Raw genomic sequence first — 16,329 nt, 5'->3', positions numbered from 1 at the left:
GGAACCTCGGACCCTCATCTTCCCTCGATGAGATTGAGCGCTCGAGCTTTTACTCGAACGCTCGGTTCCACCACCTTTGTGCTTGACATCAATGCCAGGGAATGTCACATGTTTCTTGCCAACACCGTTCTTTCTTCCGATAATACTACAAATAGAAGTGTCACTTAGCTCACCAACCGCCGCACCTTGTTTCCAGCGCAAAATTGTCTCGGCCGCGGTTGAGACATCCATGGAAGATTGAGACGCAGTTGAGTTGACAGAAAGCTCTTTGTTAGGTTTTCTTATTCTACGCCGGAGCTTCCTCATAGCTCGGTGAGGAACAAGGAGTATTTTCTCACCGGGCGTGAGGATCTCATTAGGTTCAACTACCGAGTCCCAGGGCCGCCTAAAAACCTCAGGCCTAGCCAGCAAGAAAGAGGGATGCTTCTCCAGTATCTTCGCCGCAGGAGTTGCCATGTAGTGCTTCTCAACACCTCCACCGATATGGACAATCTTCAAGATAGACGTACCGTCCTCCTGCACCTCAGGCTCTGCTTCCGGAGGTTGCGGCCGCCTTGAGAACGGTTTGAGTTTATGGCCGTTGAGGAACTTGTGGAACATGGTGGCTTGGCTATATTGTTCTACATAGTCAGACATCGATCAATCGATCACACTTGGCTTCCTTATAACACAGTTGACATCGATGAATACAAGAACCAAAACTTCGTAGTACGCCCCGATTGGGCGAGTTGGAAGTTAACAACGTTAAACAACGTTAAACAAGTAAAAGGTCAAAAGCCAGGAAAGCGAAGGATAGTCCGCGGCCTGATACTGTCGGCTACCGGCAGGCATGTTTCAAAGAATAGTTTATACTGTTGAGCAGGCACTTGGTTCACACCACATCAAACTCATCGTACTAAATTGAACTCACCTGGACGGACTATCTGATCACACAGCATCAAACTTTGGCTACTCCGCCATGAGCGCCGGTCGATCATACCACCAATCAAGCACCACGACGCTGTTCAATCATCAAGCTCTTTGGTGTGCAGAAACGCGTCTGGACGCAGAAGTCAGCATGTGGAAAATACAAAGAATGTACGTAGCATACATCAGAAAGTGAATATTCTGCACAAATATTATCTGAATTCAGGTGCATATTTCTCCATCCAACACAAAATATTCGACTTGCACGCCTGCAAACTATGAGAAGCATCATCGAAACCCGAGCCGGCTAATGGAAAGGACATGTTTGCTTCTGTTATACCAAATACAACAGTTCAATACAGATGTTTCTTGCTATCAAAATTCACTTTACAGGTAAGACAGCACGAAGACGAGAACAATGGAATGCAAAAAATTCTTCAGCAGCCTATAATCTTACCTTCCATAACCTATAAGACCTCAGATATAAAAGAGAACGAAAGAGATTCGCACCAATCAACGGCAAATTCTAAGTTCAAGAACTTGAAAAAGTAAAGTAGAAGGAACAGAAGGGAGGAGGCCAGATAGGACTCGAAACTATGAAAACGGAAAAAATGGTAACACCATAAAAGCAGCGCAAGAAAAAAGACGACCTGCCATGCCTACCCTGACTAACTAAAATGGTCAATCAGTTACAGGTGGACTGCACCTTTTATGTCCTTAAAACAATCAGAGAAGATACTATCGGCGAATTCCTTTTTTTTTTCCAGCCTCCTTTTACAGATTTACACTCAATCTAAGCCAACTCCGTATCTTCTTTATGCCTCTCTCCACCCAAACTAATTGGAGTTGCCCAAAATAATTTCCAAGATATTCTTCTTTCGAAGTTTACAAAATGTTTCAGTAGTTACTCGGCCAGTTCATTTGTGCATGTTGAGGCTGTTGATAAACATTGCCCCCAGGTCCCACCATGTCAACAGCCCCGGCCATGGTCTGGGACTGCTGGAGAAGAGGATGAACAGCTGCTGCTGTTACTGCTTGCGCAGGGTGGTAGAGACCAGCAAAGGTACCATGGCCAGCCTGCGTTGGGGTGAAAGTCATGTGCTGACCCTGAGGAGGAAGGTTGTAAAACGAACTTGTTAAGCTGGATATGTCTCGGCCAGGTGCTGCAACCCACACAGAAGATCCTTCACTCTGTAGAAAAGCAATTTGTAAATATCATGCAACAATAATTTTGGTATCAAGGGGAAAATGGCAGGACTTTATGGACTAAGAAACACAAAAGATGGAAAGCCAGCACTCTACGAAACTATAAAATAGGGAACTTTAATTACCACTTAGCAATGATTATCTTTTACAAATTCATAAAACTGGGTAAAATAAAAAGTACACAACCATTTGCAACGTATTTAGTTATTTACTATTTAGAGAACTTTAACAAAGAAGAGATAAAAACACAGATAAAGTTTTACTTTCTGTCAGGTATCGAGAAAGTTAACCATATTGAAAAGTTAAAACAAAAAAATCAATTATATCAAACTTAAAGAAATCTATTCAATAAAAGGGAAAGCGAGTCTTCAATTAAGCTGTCATGTTAATATAAATAAAAACAAAATAATACAAAAATTATAGCTAAAAAAATGTATTTGAGATATGTGATTTGTAAACATCCTACTGTTCCTTTCTGTCAAAATTAAATTCACCAAGGTAGCAAACAAATTATGATAGATCACGCTCTAATCTTTTACTACAAATATATTTGACATCACAAACGAGGGAAAAGTTAAAACACCAACCTGCTGTCCCGTGATGTATACATTATTTTCCTTGAACTGAGATGAGGCAAGATCCTCATTAGAAGTAGAGTTTCCTGCTGTTGTGGGAGCACTCTGATTATAACCAGCCAGGGAAGAACCAGATGGCCCATAACCACTTGCCATTCCCATATGAGCTGAGTTCCCTGAATTAGTCCCTGTTTTGTATTGTGGCAGTGAGTATTTAACTCCTGCGGCTGCTGCTGCTGCTGGAGAAGCTGGATACACACCACCGGCTTGAGGTTGCTGAGGAAATGCACCATTGCCCAAATATTGGTGGATGGCTGGAGGTGGAACATAGAATGGGGAAAAGTAGTGACTGTAGGGAATATAGTTAGGAGGATAATGAGATATGTGCATCCCAGCTGGTGGTCGAAAGACAGGAAGTGGCTGCTGAGTGCTTTGTACAAGCCCAGGAGCCTGTGTCACCAATGGTGTTGGGCCGGTTGCAGATAGAACCCCGCCCTGAAAATAGGCATTAAATATCATCAGAATACGGGAAGCATCTTAAAAAACCAACACGTTACTTATGTTCATCCACACATCACGGAAAGACGGGTAAATACATGCATAAAATAACCCTACTTCATCCTATCTAAGAAAATGAGCTACTACCAACAGAGAAAAATTTATTACTAATCCTGCCCAATGAAGAGCAAACTCCAACATACACACATTTTTGCAATATCGTTCACAAGTATATTCTAGGCCCACCGTAGTTTTTCATGATAAAAAAAATAAAAATTAAAAATTAAATGGACTACTAATGTCAACATCAGATATTTACGTGCTTCAGTATGCAATGCCTTTGTTCCATTCTTACATGTATCTTGGTCGATAATTGATAATATGGAAAAGTTGCTATTGTCTAACATCAGATATCTGAACAACATAAATTCTAAAGATTAATAAATTAATCAGGTGTTATTATTGGTGATTTCCCTACACACGGAAAGAATTATAAAAAAAAAAAGGTCGTACCCAGTGCACAAGGCTCCCGCTTTAAGCAGGGTCTGGGAGAGGTGAATGTCGGCTAGCCTTACCCCCATTTATGGAGAGGCTGCTTTCGTAATGACCATGTACATTAAGATGAAATCTACAGCTTATGCCCGGATAGGCTTCTTTATAATCTTCTCACTAAGAATTACATCTAGCAGTGAACACACATTAATCAATCCAGAACAGTCGGTGCTAGAATTTTGGAAATTGCAACTGAGTCAAATTAAGAATTAATCGATAACAATTAAAGCTATATAGACATGGTACCGAGGAGACCTCAGACAATGTGGTTACATTACAAACCATCAACTCTCTTAACTTTGAAAAAATGAAGGTGCTATTAGTGCAAACCTCTTGGGGAGACTGAGAACTTTGAGGCAATACTGCAACATTCCCATTGTACTTGGTGGAAACCCCAGGAGAAGGAAAAGGAGAAAGGCGGCCATCACTATCAGCACCTGAGCGGTAATATTGGGCATAATAACTTGCTGGGTCAAAGGGTGGTTGTACCTATTGAAAAACAAAATTCGAGCCACTATCAATTGATTGCAAAATCAAAGAAAATTATATTTGCAAGGAATGTAAAATCATATTTTCACACCAAATCAGGCAGAAAATATTTCACATCAATCAACATGTGATCTTTAAATGTCACTGGACATTTAAACTCGCACTCCAACTAATTCAGATCAAGGTTTAGTTGAATTGGCTTCTAGACATAAGAAATTAAAGCCATGCAAAAAATATAAGCAGTTATAGTATGGCTATATCCGATAGTATAGGAAGCTTAGGTTTGAGAACGCACAACAAAGCCTGGAAGGCGGGAAACATCACGTGATTGAGACTCAGAGTTTTCAAATGGTGCAAGCTGACTCCCTATAATTGGGGGCACAAATCCAAAACTGTAGTTCGGAGAAGTATGAGCCACCGAGAACTGATGGCCTCCAGATGGCAACGCAGTGTCATGCTTGGATTCATTGTGTCCTGGGGCCGCACTGGATGATATTTCCCCCTCACCAGTTGATATATTTTCAGATACTTGAGGAGGTGATTGCGGATGATCAGGATAATCACCTTCATCAGCAGTTGCCAATGCATTTTGATTGCTGCATCCAGAAGAACGGAAAACAAACAGTAATGAATTAACATCACCACAGGTTCACTAGACGATAATAATAAAAAGAATATACCACACAGTCCACACTAAAGATGGAAATACAGGGCTCAGAAACATGTTTGTTTACTGAGAGTACACTCTAATGATTAGATCCAAGCACAGGCTAAAACAAAATGATGGAAGCAGGGAAAGGGATGGCTTGCAAATGAACTTTATTGGATGAATTAGGATCTGATAAAGTTTGTTAGTTTACCACTAATCCCAAAAGCTTAAGCTCTTAGAATTTGGATCAACAATTATTTTATATTCTAATATTCCCCCTCAAATATGGGACTCTTTCACATACTAAACCCCAACGTGTGGAATTCAGCTTATATTGGGATGTCGTAATTGCAGAGATTTGAACTCAAGATTTCCTACCAGGATAAGGTTCGGAGCTTTACTGTGATTGTGAAAAAGCTTTAGTTGGTATGGAATTGGTCAAGAATTTGTCTCAACCAAGGTCAAAGTTCAAACACAAGCCAATTAAAAGCGGACTGACAAGAGAACATGCTCCAAATATCTGGGGCAATGATTCAATCTTCTTTATCCATAAAGTTCCTTGCAAATGAAATTGCATCTAACATAAGCATCATGCTAAAGTAAACTAAATAGTGATCACTACAAACCTTGAGGATTGTTCCTCCACAGATTCTTCAACAACCTGAGAAGTCTCAGAGCAAGGTGTTGAGTTCTTATCACTCTCAGGGGAACCCACATAGCCAGTACTTACACCAAACATGGCCCCAAAACTTCCAAAACTCAGCTTGGTTCTTTCAGATTCTGGAACATGTATGTGATTTGGAAGAATAACTACTTTGCGCTGAGGAAGGTGGAATTCCTCTAGCTTTCTCTGCAGTTTTGAAGTTGCTTCTTCCGAATCAAGGACTCTTGAAACCAGCTGTGACTGAGAAGGGGCCTCTACAGAATCGGCAGAAACCTCAGATGCAGGAGCAGCACCAGCCGTTCCCAGACCTTGAACAACAGCAGAATTGATTGGTTTCGGTTTCCACTCTTTATTGGTACCAACTGCTGAAGACAGAAAAAAAAAATTACAAAAACAGAGAAAGTCGAAAGCTATCATAAATTATTAACCAAATAAGAACACATCAAGTGTAATTTTTCTTGAGAAAACTTATGTACCAACTTAGGAACTATGTCTTCTACGTAGATTCCTGTTGTAATTGATTTCACTTTTCCATTAGTTAGAAATTCACCCTGTATCATACCGATTATCTCCAAATTTATTGACAACTGCACAAACTCTGATTTCGTTCTTTGCAAAAGAGAAATAAAGCATCTAAAAGTGAATTAAGCAATAGGGACCAAAGCAGAGAGACAAAACTCTATTTTGTCAAGCAGCTAACCATGGGTCTCTTTCAGAAGAATGTCAGTCAACCATTCTGACACGACTAAGTTTACCTTAGTTAAGCAGATTCTGCTGTGCAAAAATCAGAAGCCACAATTAACACGCACATAAGGACCCAAAAGTTCGAGGACAATTGTCAATGTTTTGAATGCTTCAAACAGATAAGAACAACTCCAATACTAAACTGAGAGTATCAATATAATGCAAAATAATATCAATAAAATAATACGAAAACTAGTGAAAAGGGTTTGAAAACTTTGAGTTTTAACGACAAGGACAAAATAAAAGGTAAAGTGAATAGTACCAGGATTGACTTTTTAGTGTTAAAATGTGGTTTTTCGTTAAAGTGAACAGTACCAGGTGCTTTTTGTTAAAGTTCCCAATAATAATAAAAGCAAAAGGTAGGCCATCATATTTTCCTCCCTTTTTCCTCATTTTTGGAAGGAAGTTTGGAGGTGAAGTCTAACTTTTAACAGTACTTCTACGCCTCGTTTGATAGAGAGGATTGGCTTGGGTAGGACTATTCACTATATTGAAGGCATTTTAAAGGAAGAAATAAATGACAAATTCCTTATTGTCCAAGTTGAAATGGGACAACTATTCTTCATGAGTAACCTTCAAGTTGGACCAAATAATGATTTGTCATTCATTTCTTCATTTAATACCTTTAATATTATAAATAGGCCTATCCAAGCCAATCCTCTCTATCAAACGAGGCCCTAATGTCTGAAAGAGAACCATATGAGCTCTTGACAATTTCAAGGACACAACACAATCATTATGACAAAAGCGTATAGGATTTTATACTTTCACACACTCACACACAAACAAACAAACAAACAAAACCAATATCATACCTTTTTGAGTGCCAATCAATTGTTGTGACCGGCTACTGTAATTAGATGGGGGCCGACTCCCTGAACCACCATGAGTTGATGCAGATGAAGAGTGTGAAAGTTCAGAATGCTGACTTTTCCCAACTCCCTGTGTCTTGCTTGCCACTTTACCTTGTGCCGGAGAGCTACCAACCTCTGAAGCTGTTATATTGTCATCCAAAAATGCAAACATGGGTTATAAACTTATAACCAACAACTCAGTACAAGAGGTGGAGGGGATAGTCTTTGAAACTCGTATTCTCAACAGTTACATTTGACTCACCTGCAGGATGATGGCTCCCTATTTCACATTTAATTGTACCCACAGAACCTGGGAGCCGTGAATCATTAGATGGCACGGGTACTGGATCTGAAGAGGAGAAACAAGCTGCCAATGTAGATGCTGGGGTTGGCAACACTGAGCTGCTACTGGAGCTTAGGGCAGGCTGCTCATGCAAGTCCTCATTGCCGTATTTAATGTTGGGGGTTTTTTTTGCATCCACTGGGGGGACCGAACTTCCCAAATTATCCCCAACCAGTGACAAACTTATTTCAGGACCACTTCCAGCAGATGAATGGGAGGGATGCACAACACTAGTACTTCCAAAAGCCACATTGGTAGGCCCATCGACACTTCTCTCTTTATTTTTTGTCTCACGAGAGGGTGGGAAAGAGGGAGAAACACCTTTCTCGGCACCCTGACTGGGTCCATTCTCTGTTGCAGGACCAGAATTTCTGCCACCACCAGCATCTGACAAGAAGTATGCAGAAGAAAGTTAGCTTGGCTGGTATGACTGATATTGGTGGCACAATGAAAGTCAAACTTTTGGAACAGTTGAGCAGCATGTAAGAAACATTTTGAAATCTATTAAGTGCACTCATATAATTATATTGGTAGAAGAGGAAAAGAGAATTTTCCCTCAATTTCACACAACGCAAGGCTAGAGACACCAAGAAAATAAAAAGGTGTAGTTCACACAACTAAACAACCTTCTACCGGAAGTGTTAGAATAACACAAAACAAATAGCAGTTGGATGAAAAAGTTTCTACAGTTATAGTCAGTAGACTAAAACATAACATTTTATCTTAATCAACAAACACATTCAAAATTGATATAATTGAACCAAGATGTTTTGCTAGGGTATAAAGAAAACATACAGGGAATATTGATCCCGACACAAGATCTAACTTGAGCATCACTTACCATGTGGTATATGACGAGGTGCAAAATTCGCCCGACCACCCCTACTCCCCCGTCCCTGCCCTCCAGGTCTCCACCGGGACTCTGCAGACTCTTTGTTGTTCAGATTCTGAAAGATAGAAGACAACTAATTGGTATTCAAAATAATAAGTACCAAAAACTAACTCAGCATACGTGTATTGAAACCACATTATTATTTTGTTAAAAAAAAATGCTTGATAATAGAACATGTTAAAAATTCACTACCTTAACCACCAGTTTCCCAAATTAACTGATTTGGCTTATGAAAAAAATTAAATTGGGATTAGAATTTCTTACCTCTTTTCTTTTGTCACGTTTCCTTTTGACCTCATGAAATGGATCTGCATACTCATACACAAAATTTTATTTCAGTTAAGAAAAAAATAAACATAAGGAGCAAGAACAACAAAAACGTTAAATAACAATAACCCTTCACGTAGAAGAGATAGACACAGATACATTAAACATAGTATCACCTTTGTTCCTTAGAAGCCACTACATGGAAAGTGCACAACAACATACAATCATGAATATCAGAAACTAGGAGAATAATATATGCAATTGTATGCAAAGATTACAAGTGGAAACTTCGCTTAATGTGTGTGAGTGTTTTCCCACACTGCAGTTCAACAACAACCAGAAGACAGAAAACTAACCCAACAAGCCAACAACATATTATCGATATTCACAGTAATAAGATTTGACAAGTTCCATCCATCACAACAAAGCCAAGCTATTTCTTGCTACGTGGATCTATAACATCGTTATTAGTTTCGCCAGTCTGCTAACTAAAATACTATTAAGAACCTTTTATGTATATCAATTTTACTGAAATTAATAACACAAAAGTGTGAGCAAAAGTTCACCCCAAATATCCATCATAAACCTACACTACCTTATTTAGAACACTCACAACTCCAAGGCAAGACTAGACTAGAAACCACTCCAAGGCTAGACTAGATTAGAAACCAGCTAGAGTACGGTGGAAAATCCCTAAACTCTACGGATACAAATGACCACAATGAAGCCAAAAATCCAACTCTATTCCAGGGATCCTTGAACAAACCCCTGAATAGTCTTAAAAAATCCTCCTATTTCTCTTCATCCAAAGGGAGAGTGAATTTAGGAAATGACAAAGCAGATGACTTCGCTGTGCCCAATGCAACTAATTTCTACAAGAATGTAGCTTTCAAAAAGTTCAAACCAAAACGAAAATGAATCCTAAACTTACTTTCCTTTTCACCTTCTTCTCCGATTCTCCAAACAGAGAACATGCATTAAACTTCAATAAAAAAATGAGTGAAAGCTGTAGGCTTGTAGCTTACTTCTGGACCCCAAATATAAACATAAGTTTAATGTAAAATAAAGTCCCTAATTTTACACAAATGCATCTCACTGTTGCCGTAATCACTCCGAATTGCCTGACCATGATTGCTAAGAACCAACATAGAACCAGCTCAATTCCTAATGATATCAGAATCCAACTAAGCCCTCATAAAAGTAACCACAAACAGTGAAAACCCATTACAGCAGATCAAAAACCCAACTGATTTCCCACTTCCCACATAACCAAAATAAAAAATCAAATCAAACCCACAAAAAAAATCACCAAACCAACACGACCCAAAAGAAAAAATCAGAACTTTAACGCACGGATCATGCCAAATCACCAAAAGCAAAACAAGGCAATCCCAAATTAGAAAAATGAGCAAAGGAGAAGCAAAAGCAGAAAAAAAAAAAAAAACAATTGTGGGTTACCCTGAAAGAGAAGCTTCTGGGCGGTCTCGTCAGGATCCATGTTGCATTCTTTGAGCATTGCGTGGATTTCCTCCTCACTGTGATTGCCGGTGATCTCCTTGATGTCCTGGATCGTCTTCCTCACACTGTTGGGGATTGAAACCCTAAGCCCACCGCCACTCATGGTTGCAAACCCACAAAGCGAAAGGACCCAGAAGACTTGGAGTGTATGTGAGAATGTGAGAACAGAGACTTTGATGGAGTCTGGCCAACAAAAAAAAAGAGACTTCGACGGAGGAAAAGGAATTGCTGGGGTGAGAGGATTGGGGCTTTTAGATGGCCGCCATATAAAACATCTACTGAAATAAACAAGAAAATCTCAAAGGGGAGAAAAATATACGCTTGGGGCTTTTCGAAGTGATCTGTGACAAGACAACAACAAGAAAGAAAAGGGGGAGGAGAATTGAGAGAGAGAGAGAGAGAGAGAGAGAGGAGAAAGGGAGGAGGGAGCTAATGAAAGTGTTTTTTTAGTGTAGGGCTTTTTGGTTTATTTGCCCTTTTCTTAATTTTAACTAGCATAGAAATTTTTTATTTTTTGTTTTTGAAATGGAAGGAGAGGAAGAGAGTGATAGAGAACGTGAGGAAAGGTTTTTTTTTTTTTTTTAGAGATATGTTAGGATTACATGTATGTGAGGCTTTGAAAAAAAAACAGTACAATTTGGTTGTGTGAAATTACATTTCTGTCCCATATTTCTTATTTGTGTTTTGTTTTAATTAGAGGGTTAAACTGGTAATTTCATAGAATTTTGGTTGACAATGAGTGTTTTATTAATTAGTAGAGATTATTTCTGAAAAAAATTATTCAACCATATAAATGCACTAATGTAACATCTCACATCAACCAACAGAGAGGGGGTGATGTGTCTTATATGTACATGCTCCCCTCTTTATAGCACGAGGTATTTTGGGAACTCACTGGCTTCGGGTTCCATCAGAACTTGGAAGTTAAGCGAGTTTGAGCAAAAGCAATCCTTGGATGGTTGATCCACTGGAAAGTTCTCATCTGAGTTCTCATAAACAAAACCTTGAAGGTGTGGCTCTCTCACGTGTGAAGCAATTTTGCCCTAAAATTAGAGATTAAGTGGCAATTTATTTGTGACTTAAAACCAAGTCTTGTAATATTCATCTATACTTCTTGTAAATAAGAGATATTAGGTTTGAAGCTTGAAATTGACGAGTTCATAACCAATTTATTTCTCTAGACGCTTAGTGAAAGAATAGGGAGTTGGGGGAGTGGTTTTCTTTTTCTTTAAAAAATAAATAGAGATGGTAAAATCACTTGTAGTTGATGTTTAAACAAAAAACAGCAAATTTTTTTATGAAATTATATTACTGTCCTTAACTTTTTTGTTATGATAAAAAACTAAATAATCATTTCACCATCTTTTAATTGAGAAAGAGAGTTCTATTAATATGTAGTTTATATTACAAAAGGGTTTATGAATGCATTGTGCACTTTTCATAATATATGTGATCTCGAACTCAATCATACCTTTTTTTTTTCTAGGGTGAGTATCATACCACTTACTTTACATTTAGATCTAAAATATACCACCACCTATAAGGTTTTATTCTCCTAACAAAATGATATTCTATATTACGTTGATACACGCACAAGAGGAGCCAAACTCGAATTCAAGAAGTAAGACATTCTCCTAGCTAAACCTAACTCAAATATGTGAATAATTTTTTTAATCAAAATAACTTCATTAGATTGGAAAATTTCAAATAGTACAACTAAAACACCAAAAGCCCAAATGGATAATAAAACCAACGAGCCCAAACAAGCAAAAGACGAAAGCCGCCCAAACAACTAAACAATCTGCATCACTCAAATTAAGCACGATCATATTTCAAGTCCATAAAAACGCATATAGACAGAAATCGTAAACAACTCATAAGTCTGAATGAAAATAAGGGTAAACTGTCGGTTTACCCCCTGAACTTTCACCTCACTTTCGATTTCCCCCCTGAACTTTTCTATTGGAAAATTAAGGACTCAAACTAATTTTTTTAGCCAATTTGCCCCCTACCGTAAGTTTTTCATATATTCCATCCATATTTCCGTTAAGTGAGACCATGTGCATAACATGTGAGGATAGTTAAGTCATTTCAATTTAAAAATGATTAAAAACTGAAAATAAATAATAATAATAATTTTCCCTCTATTTTTTCCCGCTAATTCCTATCCTCAATTTTAATTTTCCCTCTCATTCCTATGCATGAGAAATAACATATAGTGTTATTGTCTTCATAAGTAGCTAAGTTAATCTTTTTTTTGAAGCATGTACTACCATTTTTTTTTCTCTAACAAATTAATAATTTGACAAATGCTTATGGTGTTATTTTCTCCAAAGCAGTGCATTAATATAAGAAACATGTCCATAAAAAAGACTAGGGTTTCTTATATTAATGCACTGCTTTGGAGACAATAGCACCATTATCATTTGTCAAATTATTAATTTGTTAGAGAAAATAAAAATGGTAGACAATAACACCATATGTCATTTCTCATGCATAGGAATGAGAGGGAAAAATAAAATCGAGGATAGGAATTAGCGAGAAAAAATAGAGGGAAAGTTTTGCTTTTTTTATTATTTTCAGTTTTTTAATCATTTTTAAAAGTGAAATAACTTAACTACCCTCATATGTTGTGCACATGGTCTCACTTAACGGAAATATGGATGGAATATATGAAAAACTATCGGTAGGGGGCAAATTGGCTAAAAAAATTAGTTTGAGTCCTTAATTTTCCAATGGAAAAGTTCAGGGGGAAATCGAAAGTGAGGTGAAAGTTCAGGGGGTAAACCGACAGTTTACTTTGAAAATAATATAGACTTTACAACTTGATAAAAAAAAATATTGGCCAAAAAAAAAAGAAATATAAAATTATTTCTTTACCCAAAATGAACATATGTTCAATTATTGGAAGAAACCAAAGAGAAAGAAGTTAATAACAGAAAGCGGAAATTGTCGGATAATCGACTTTTAGATTTTATAGCATTATCAAAAAAGTAGAATAATGGTCGAGTATTGAATGCATGCCTCATGCTATTTCATGTCATCCCTATAATTATTTGTTGCATTTTCATTCTTTTGGTAATGTTTAGGTTGTTTTTTTTTTGGTTCAAAATTTCAAATAACGGGGTCAAAAATCCCAAACAAAACTAAGAACCAACATCCGAACAGACAAAACGAGCCTTGAAAATCCATAAGCAATCATTCATCAACACCATCCTAATCCACATAGGAGGATCATCAAAATTCAAGGGATTTTTAAAGAAAAGTCTGCAGTACTGTTCATTTTAACGAAAAACCACATTTTTATACTAAAAAATCAATTCTGGTACTATTTACTTTACCTTTTATTTTGTCCTTATTATTAAAACTCAAAATTTTTAAATAATTTTCATTAGTTTTCCTAAAATTGAAACCCTTATATCCATATCGTAGTCCCAGCTAGCTAAATGATTAGCAGCATAATTTTTTCCTCCAAAAATACGACTCAACAGATGACGCTCCAGCTGACCCATTATAATTTTGCAACTCCTCAAAATTATATGCAAAGGATGAAAATCATTTGTCATATTTTGCTTAATCAAGTTGACAACACCCACTCAGTCCATATCAATAGTAAGTGTAGATGTACCCTTGTCCAAATCAAGCTTAAAGGCCCTAACCAATCACCACAATAATCTCTAAAAACTCCACCATCCCCAATTAGTTTTGTAATTTGTTTAGTTTTAGAACTTCAATTCATTACTCAGTACTACAGTCTGGTGGTATTTGTCTTCACTTGTAAGTGAGAGGTCTTGGGTTCGAATCTCATATGGCGAATTTGATACCAAATTTGGTTGCCCATTATATGGCTTAAGCCGAACTCTCATTCCCTTTAGTATAAAAATATATCATTGTATTAAAAATATTCAATTCAGCAAGTGATTAAATTTATTAATTTCTATCCATTTTGCACGCATATTTTCACTAAAAATAAACAAAATATTGATAAGTTAAAATGAATTTTACAGATTAAATTACCAATATTAACCTAACGAAACAGCACGGATGAAAATACAAACAATAAACAACATCAACAAAAGTGAAAAGGACGTAGCTTCTCTGCCATCACACTTCCCATACACTCTCATCCTCTTCTATTTATGCGGTCACAGTTAAGTCACGTCAACATTTTATATTACTATTATTTTTTGTCTTATTATCTCTATAAAAAAAATCAATATAAAATGTTGACGTGGCTTAACTGTGACCGTACAAAATAGGAGGGGATGAAAGTGTATGGGAAGTGGGAGGGCAGAGAAGCCAAGTCTAAGTGAAAATTCAAATAACAATATGAATTATTAGTGCAATTAGCCTTTTAATAAAGGGAACTTTAACGAAAAGTTCTTGCACTGTTCACTTTAACGAAAAATCACATTTTTACACTAAAAAGTCAATAATGTTACTATTCACTTTACCCTTTATTTTGTCCTTATCGTAAAAACTCAAAAATTTTAAGCCATTTTCATTAGTTTTTATTTTAAAAGTGCAAAATATTATATGAAGGTAAGAGAATTAGCTTAAAAAGGTTAATTATTTAGCTTATCCTAAGGCCAGTGGAATCCGAATATACTTGAGTTGTTAAAAAGGTAAGATTGCCATGATGCATATTCAAAACAATGGGATTAATATATATACTTGGGTGGTGAAGAATATACACTGCCACTATGTTTATCTATCTACTATTAGCAAAGTTGATGTTTCTAAGAACGAAACTCTTCATGGACTCACTGTCATCTCACAATTTAACGTTAATTCATGTGTCAACATTATAAAACAGCGTGCTAAAATATAAGATAACAGAAAATTTATAAAATATCCTACTTTTAAAAGAGTCTCCTTAACAAATTCATACTACCTAAAAAAAAAGTCCTAAATCATGCAGTAATGCCCTAACTTTTGTGGTCAACTTTATAAACCATATGATTAATTCGATAAATCTTTTTTCTCACCAGTCAACTTCTTTAGTTTGTGTGTGACCATGTGTCCCTCTTTCATGATTGTTTCAAGACAAATGGGTAATTAGCCATGCAACAATTTGAACTTACAACTTCTTTTTTTTAATTTTTTTTTTAAGAACGATATTATCTATAGTATGAGGATGGGGTAGTGGGCTAAACCTTATAATGGTCTAACAATAATATGATTCAAATTCGTCTTTGAAGAAAATCGAATCCAAAAAACAAACAAATGGGATTTAAGTAATGTAATGCTCAAGTCACTAAACAAAAGAAGGTTAAACCTATTGAGCTAAAGGCCTGAACCACCAACCCGCATCTTTAAAGGTGTTGACGATTGAGCTTATGTCTAAATTAAAAGGCCTGTTAATAAAATTAGGCAAAAAAACAAAATTTGACACGCCCCGATCCCAATATTCCTCAAATACCAGGATAAGCACATGTTGGCCGACACCCGAGGGTGACGAAAGCTATGTATTGAATGCAAATGTTGAGAATAATGAATAAATAAGACTTATAAATTTAAAAGAATAATGAATATGCATTTAAGGAACGTGTTCAAAGCATACAACTAATTAGAACACTAAAATAAATAATATAAAATTGAATGAACAAATGAGTGGGTCCTACACCGAGAGGACTCGAAAATGCCCATGCAGGGTCTTGACGTCGGGATTGTATGTCTCGATTCTAAGTCTTGAATGGAGCACAAAACAAACATGAGTGGACCAAGTTGATATATATATATATATATATATATATATATATATATATATATAATAAAACAGTTATCAACATATTAACCCTCAGGTTTTATGAAAACTCATATATAATAATCACTAGTGACTGTCCAATATAACTCTCCAGGTCCCATTCCAGCTCCCCGTCCCTAAGCAGACAGTCAGAGGAAAATTACCCCCAGTCCCTATGTCGGCTCCCCGTCCCTGTGCTAAATAGCCAGAGGAAACACACTTCAGGCCATATGCCAACACCAAATCGTCCCCCGGGACGACCGGAATCTATCCCTACGTCCCGTAGAGGAATAAGGACCACTAGGTAAGTACAAAACCATTGAACATATAGATATTGAAAAACAACTTCATAGTATAAAGTCATTCATCATCTATACTATAAAGATGTGTTCTAAACATGTTCTAAATATCATATCGTCATCCATC

General features: G+C 36.9%; 1 protein-coding gene across 2 annotated transcripts; it reads right to left on the bottom strand.

The window, feature by feature from the left end:
- Nucleotides 1-1,390: 1,390 nt before the first annotated feature.
- Nucleotides 1,391-10,608, bottom strand: LOC126634322 (GBF-interacting protein 1-like). 2 transcript variants are annotated; one of them, XM_050304812.1, is made up of 10 exons: nucleotides 10,098-10,608; nucleotides 8,637-8,680; nucleotides 8,322-8,427; nucleotides 7,400-7,867; nucleotides 7,099-7,278; nucleotides 5,502-5,904; nucleotides 4,522-4,822; nucleotides 4,068-4,226; nucleotides 2,700-3,182; nucleotides 1,391-2,097 (listed from the first exon to the last, which is right to left on the bottom strand). In XM_050304812.1, exons 1-10 carry the CDS (start codon nucleotides 10,258-10,260, stop codon nucleotides 1,804-1,806), a joined length of 2,601 nt encoding a protein of 866 aa, XP_050160769.1. In that variant the 5' UTR covers nucleotides 10,261-10,608; the 3' UTR covers nucleotides 1,391-1,803. The 2 variants fall into 2 exon arrangements, with proteins under 2 accessions (XP_050160769.1, XP_050160770.1); XM_050304813.1 differs by having other exon boundaries at nucleotides 5,502-5,901; nucleotides 10,098-10,607.
- Between the last annotated feature and the right edge of the window lie 5,721 nt (nucleotides 10,609-16,329).

The sequence above is a fragment of the Malus sylvestris genome, chromosome 9, assembly GCF_916048215.2.
Source record: "Malus sylvestris chromosome 9, drMalSylv7.2, whole genome shotgun sequence".
Taxonomy (NCBI): Eukaryota; Viridiplantae; Streptophyta; class Magnoliopsida; order Rosales; family Rosaceae; genus Malus; species Malus sylvestris.
The sequence above is the reverse complement of the archived record's forward strand: the minus strand, read 5'-3'. Positions and strand labels throughout refer to the sequence as shown.

What these genes read in the sequence shown, in the direction of transcription:
- LOC126634322 (XM_050304812.1), bottom strand. Translation starts at nt 10,260, where the DNA reads ATGAGTGGCGGTGGGCTTAGGGTTTCAATCCCCAACAGTGTGAGGAAG. An exon ending in CCAGAAGCTTCTCTTTCAGG is followed by an intron (nt 8,681 to 10,097) that starts GTAACCCACAAT and finishes ATGAGTATGCAG; the next exon opens with ATCCATTTCATGAGGTCAAA. An exon ending in ATTGATTGGCACTCAAAAAG is followed by an intron (nt 5,905 to 7,098) that starts GTATGATATTGG and finishes TTCTGTCTTCAG; the next exon opens with CAGTTGGTACCAATAAAGAG.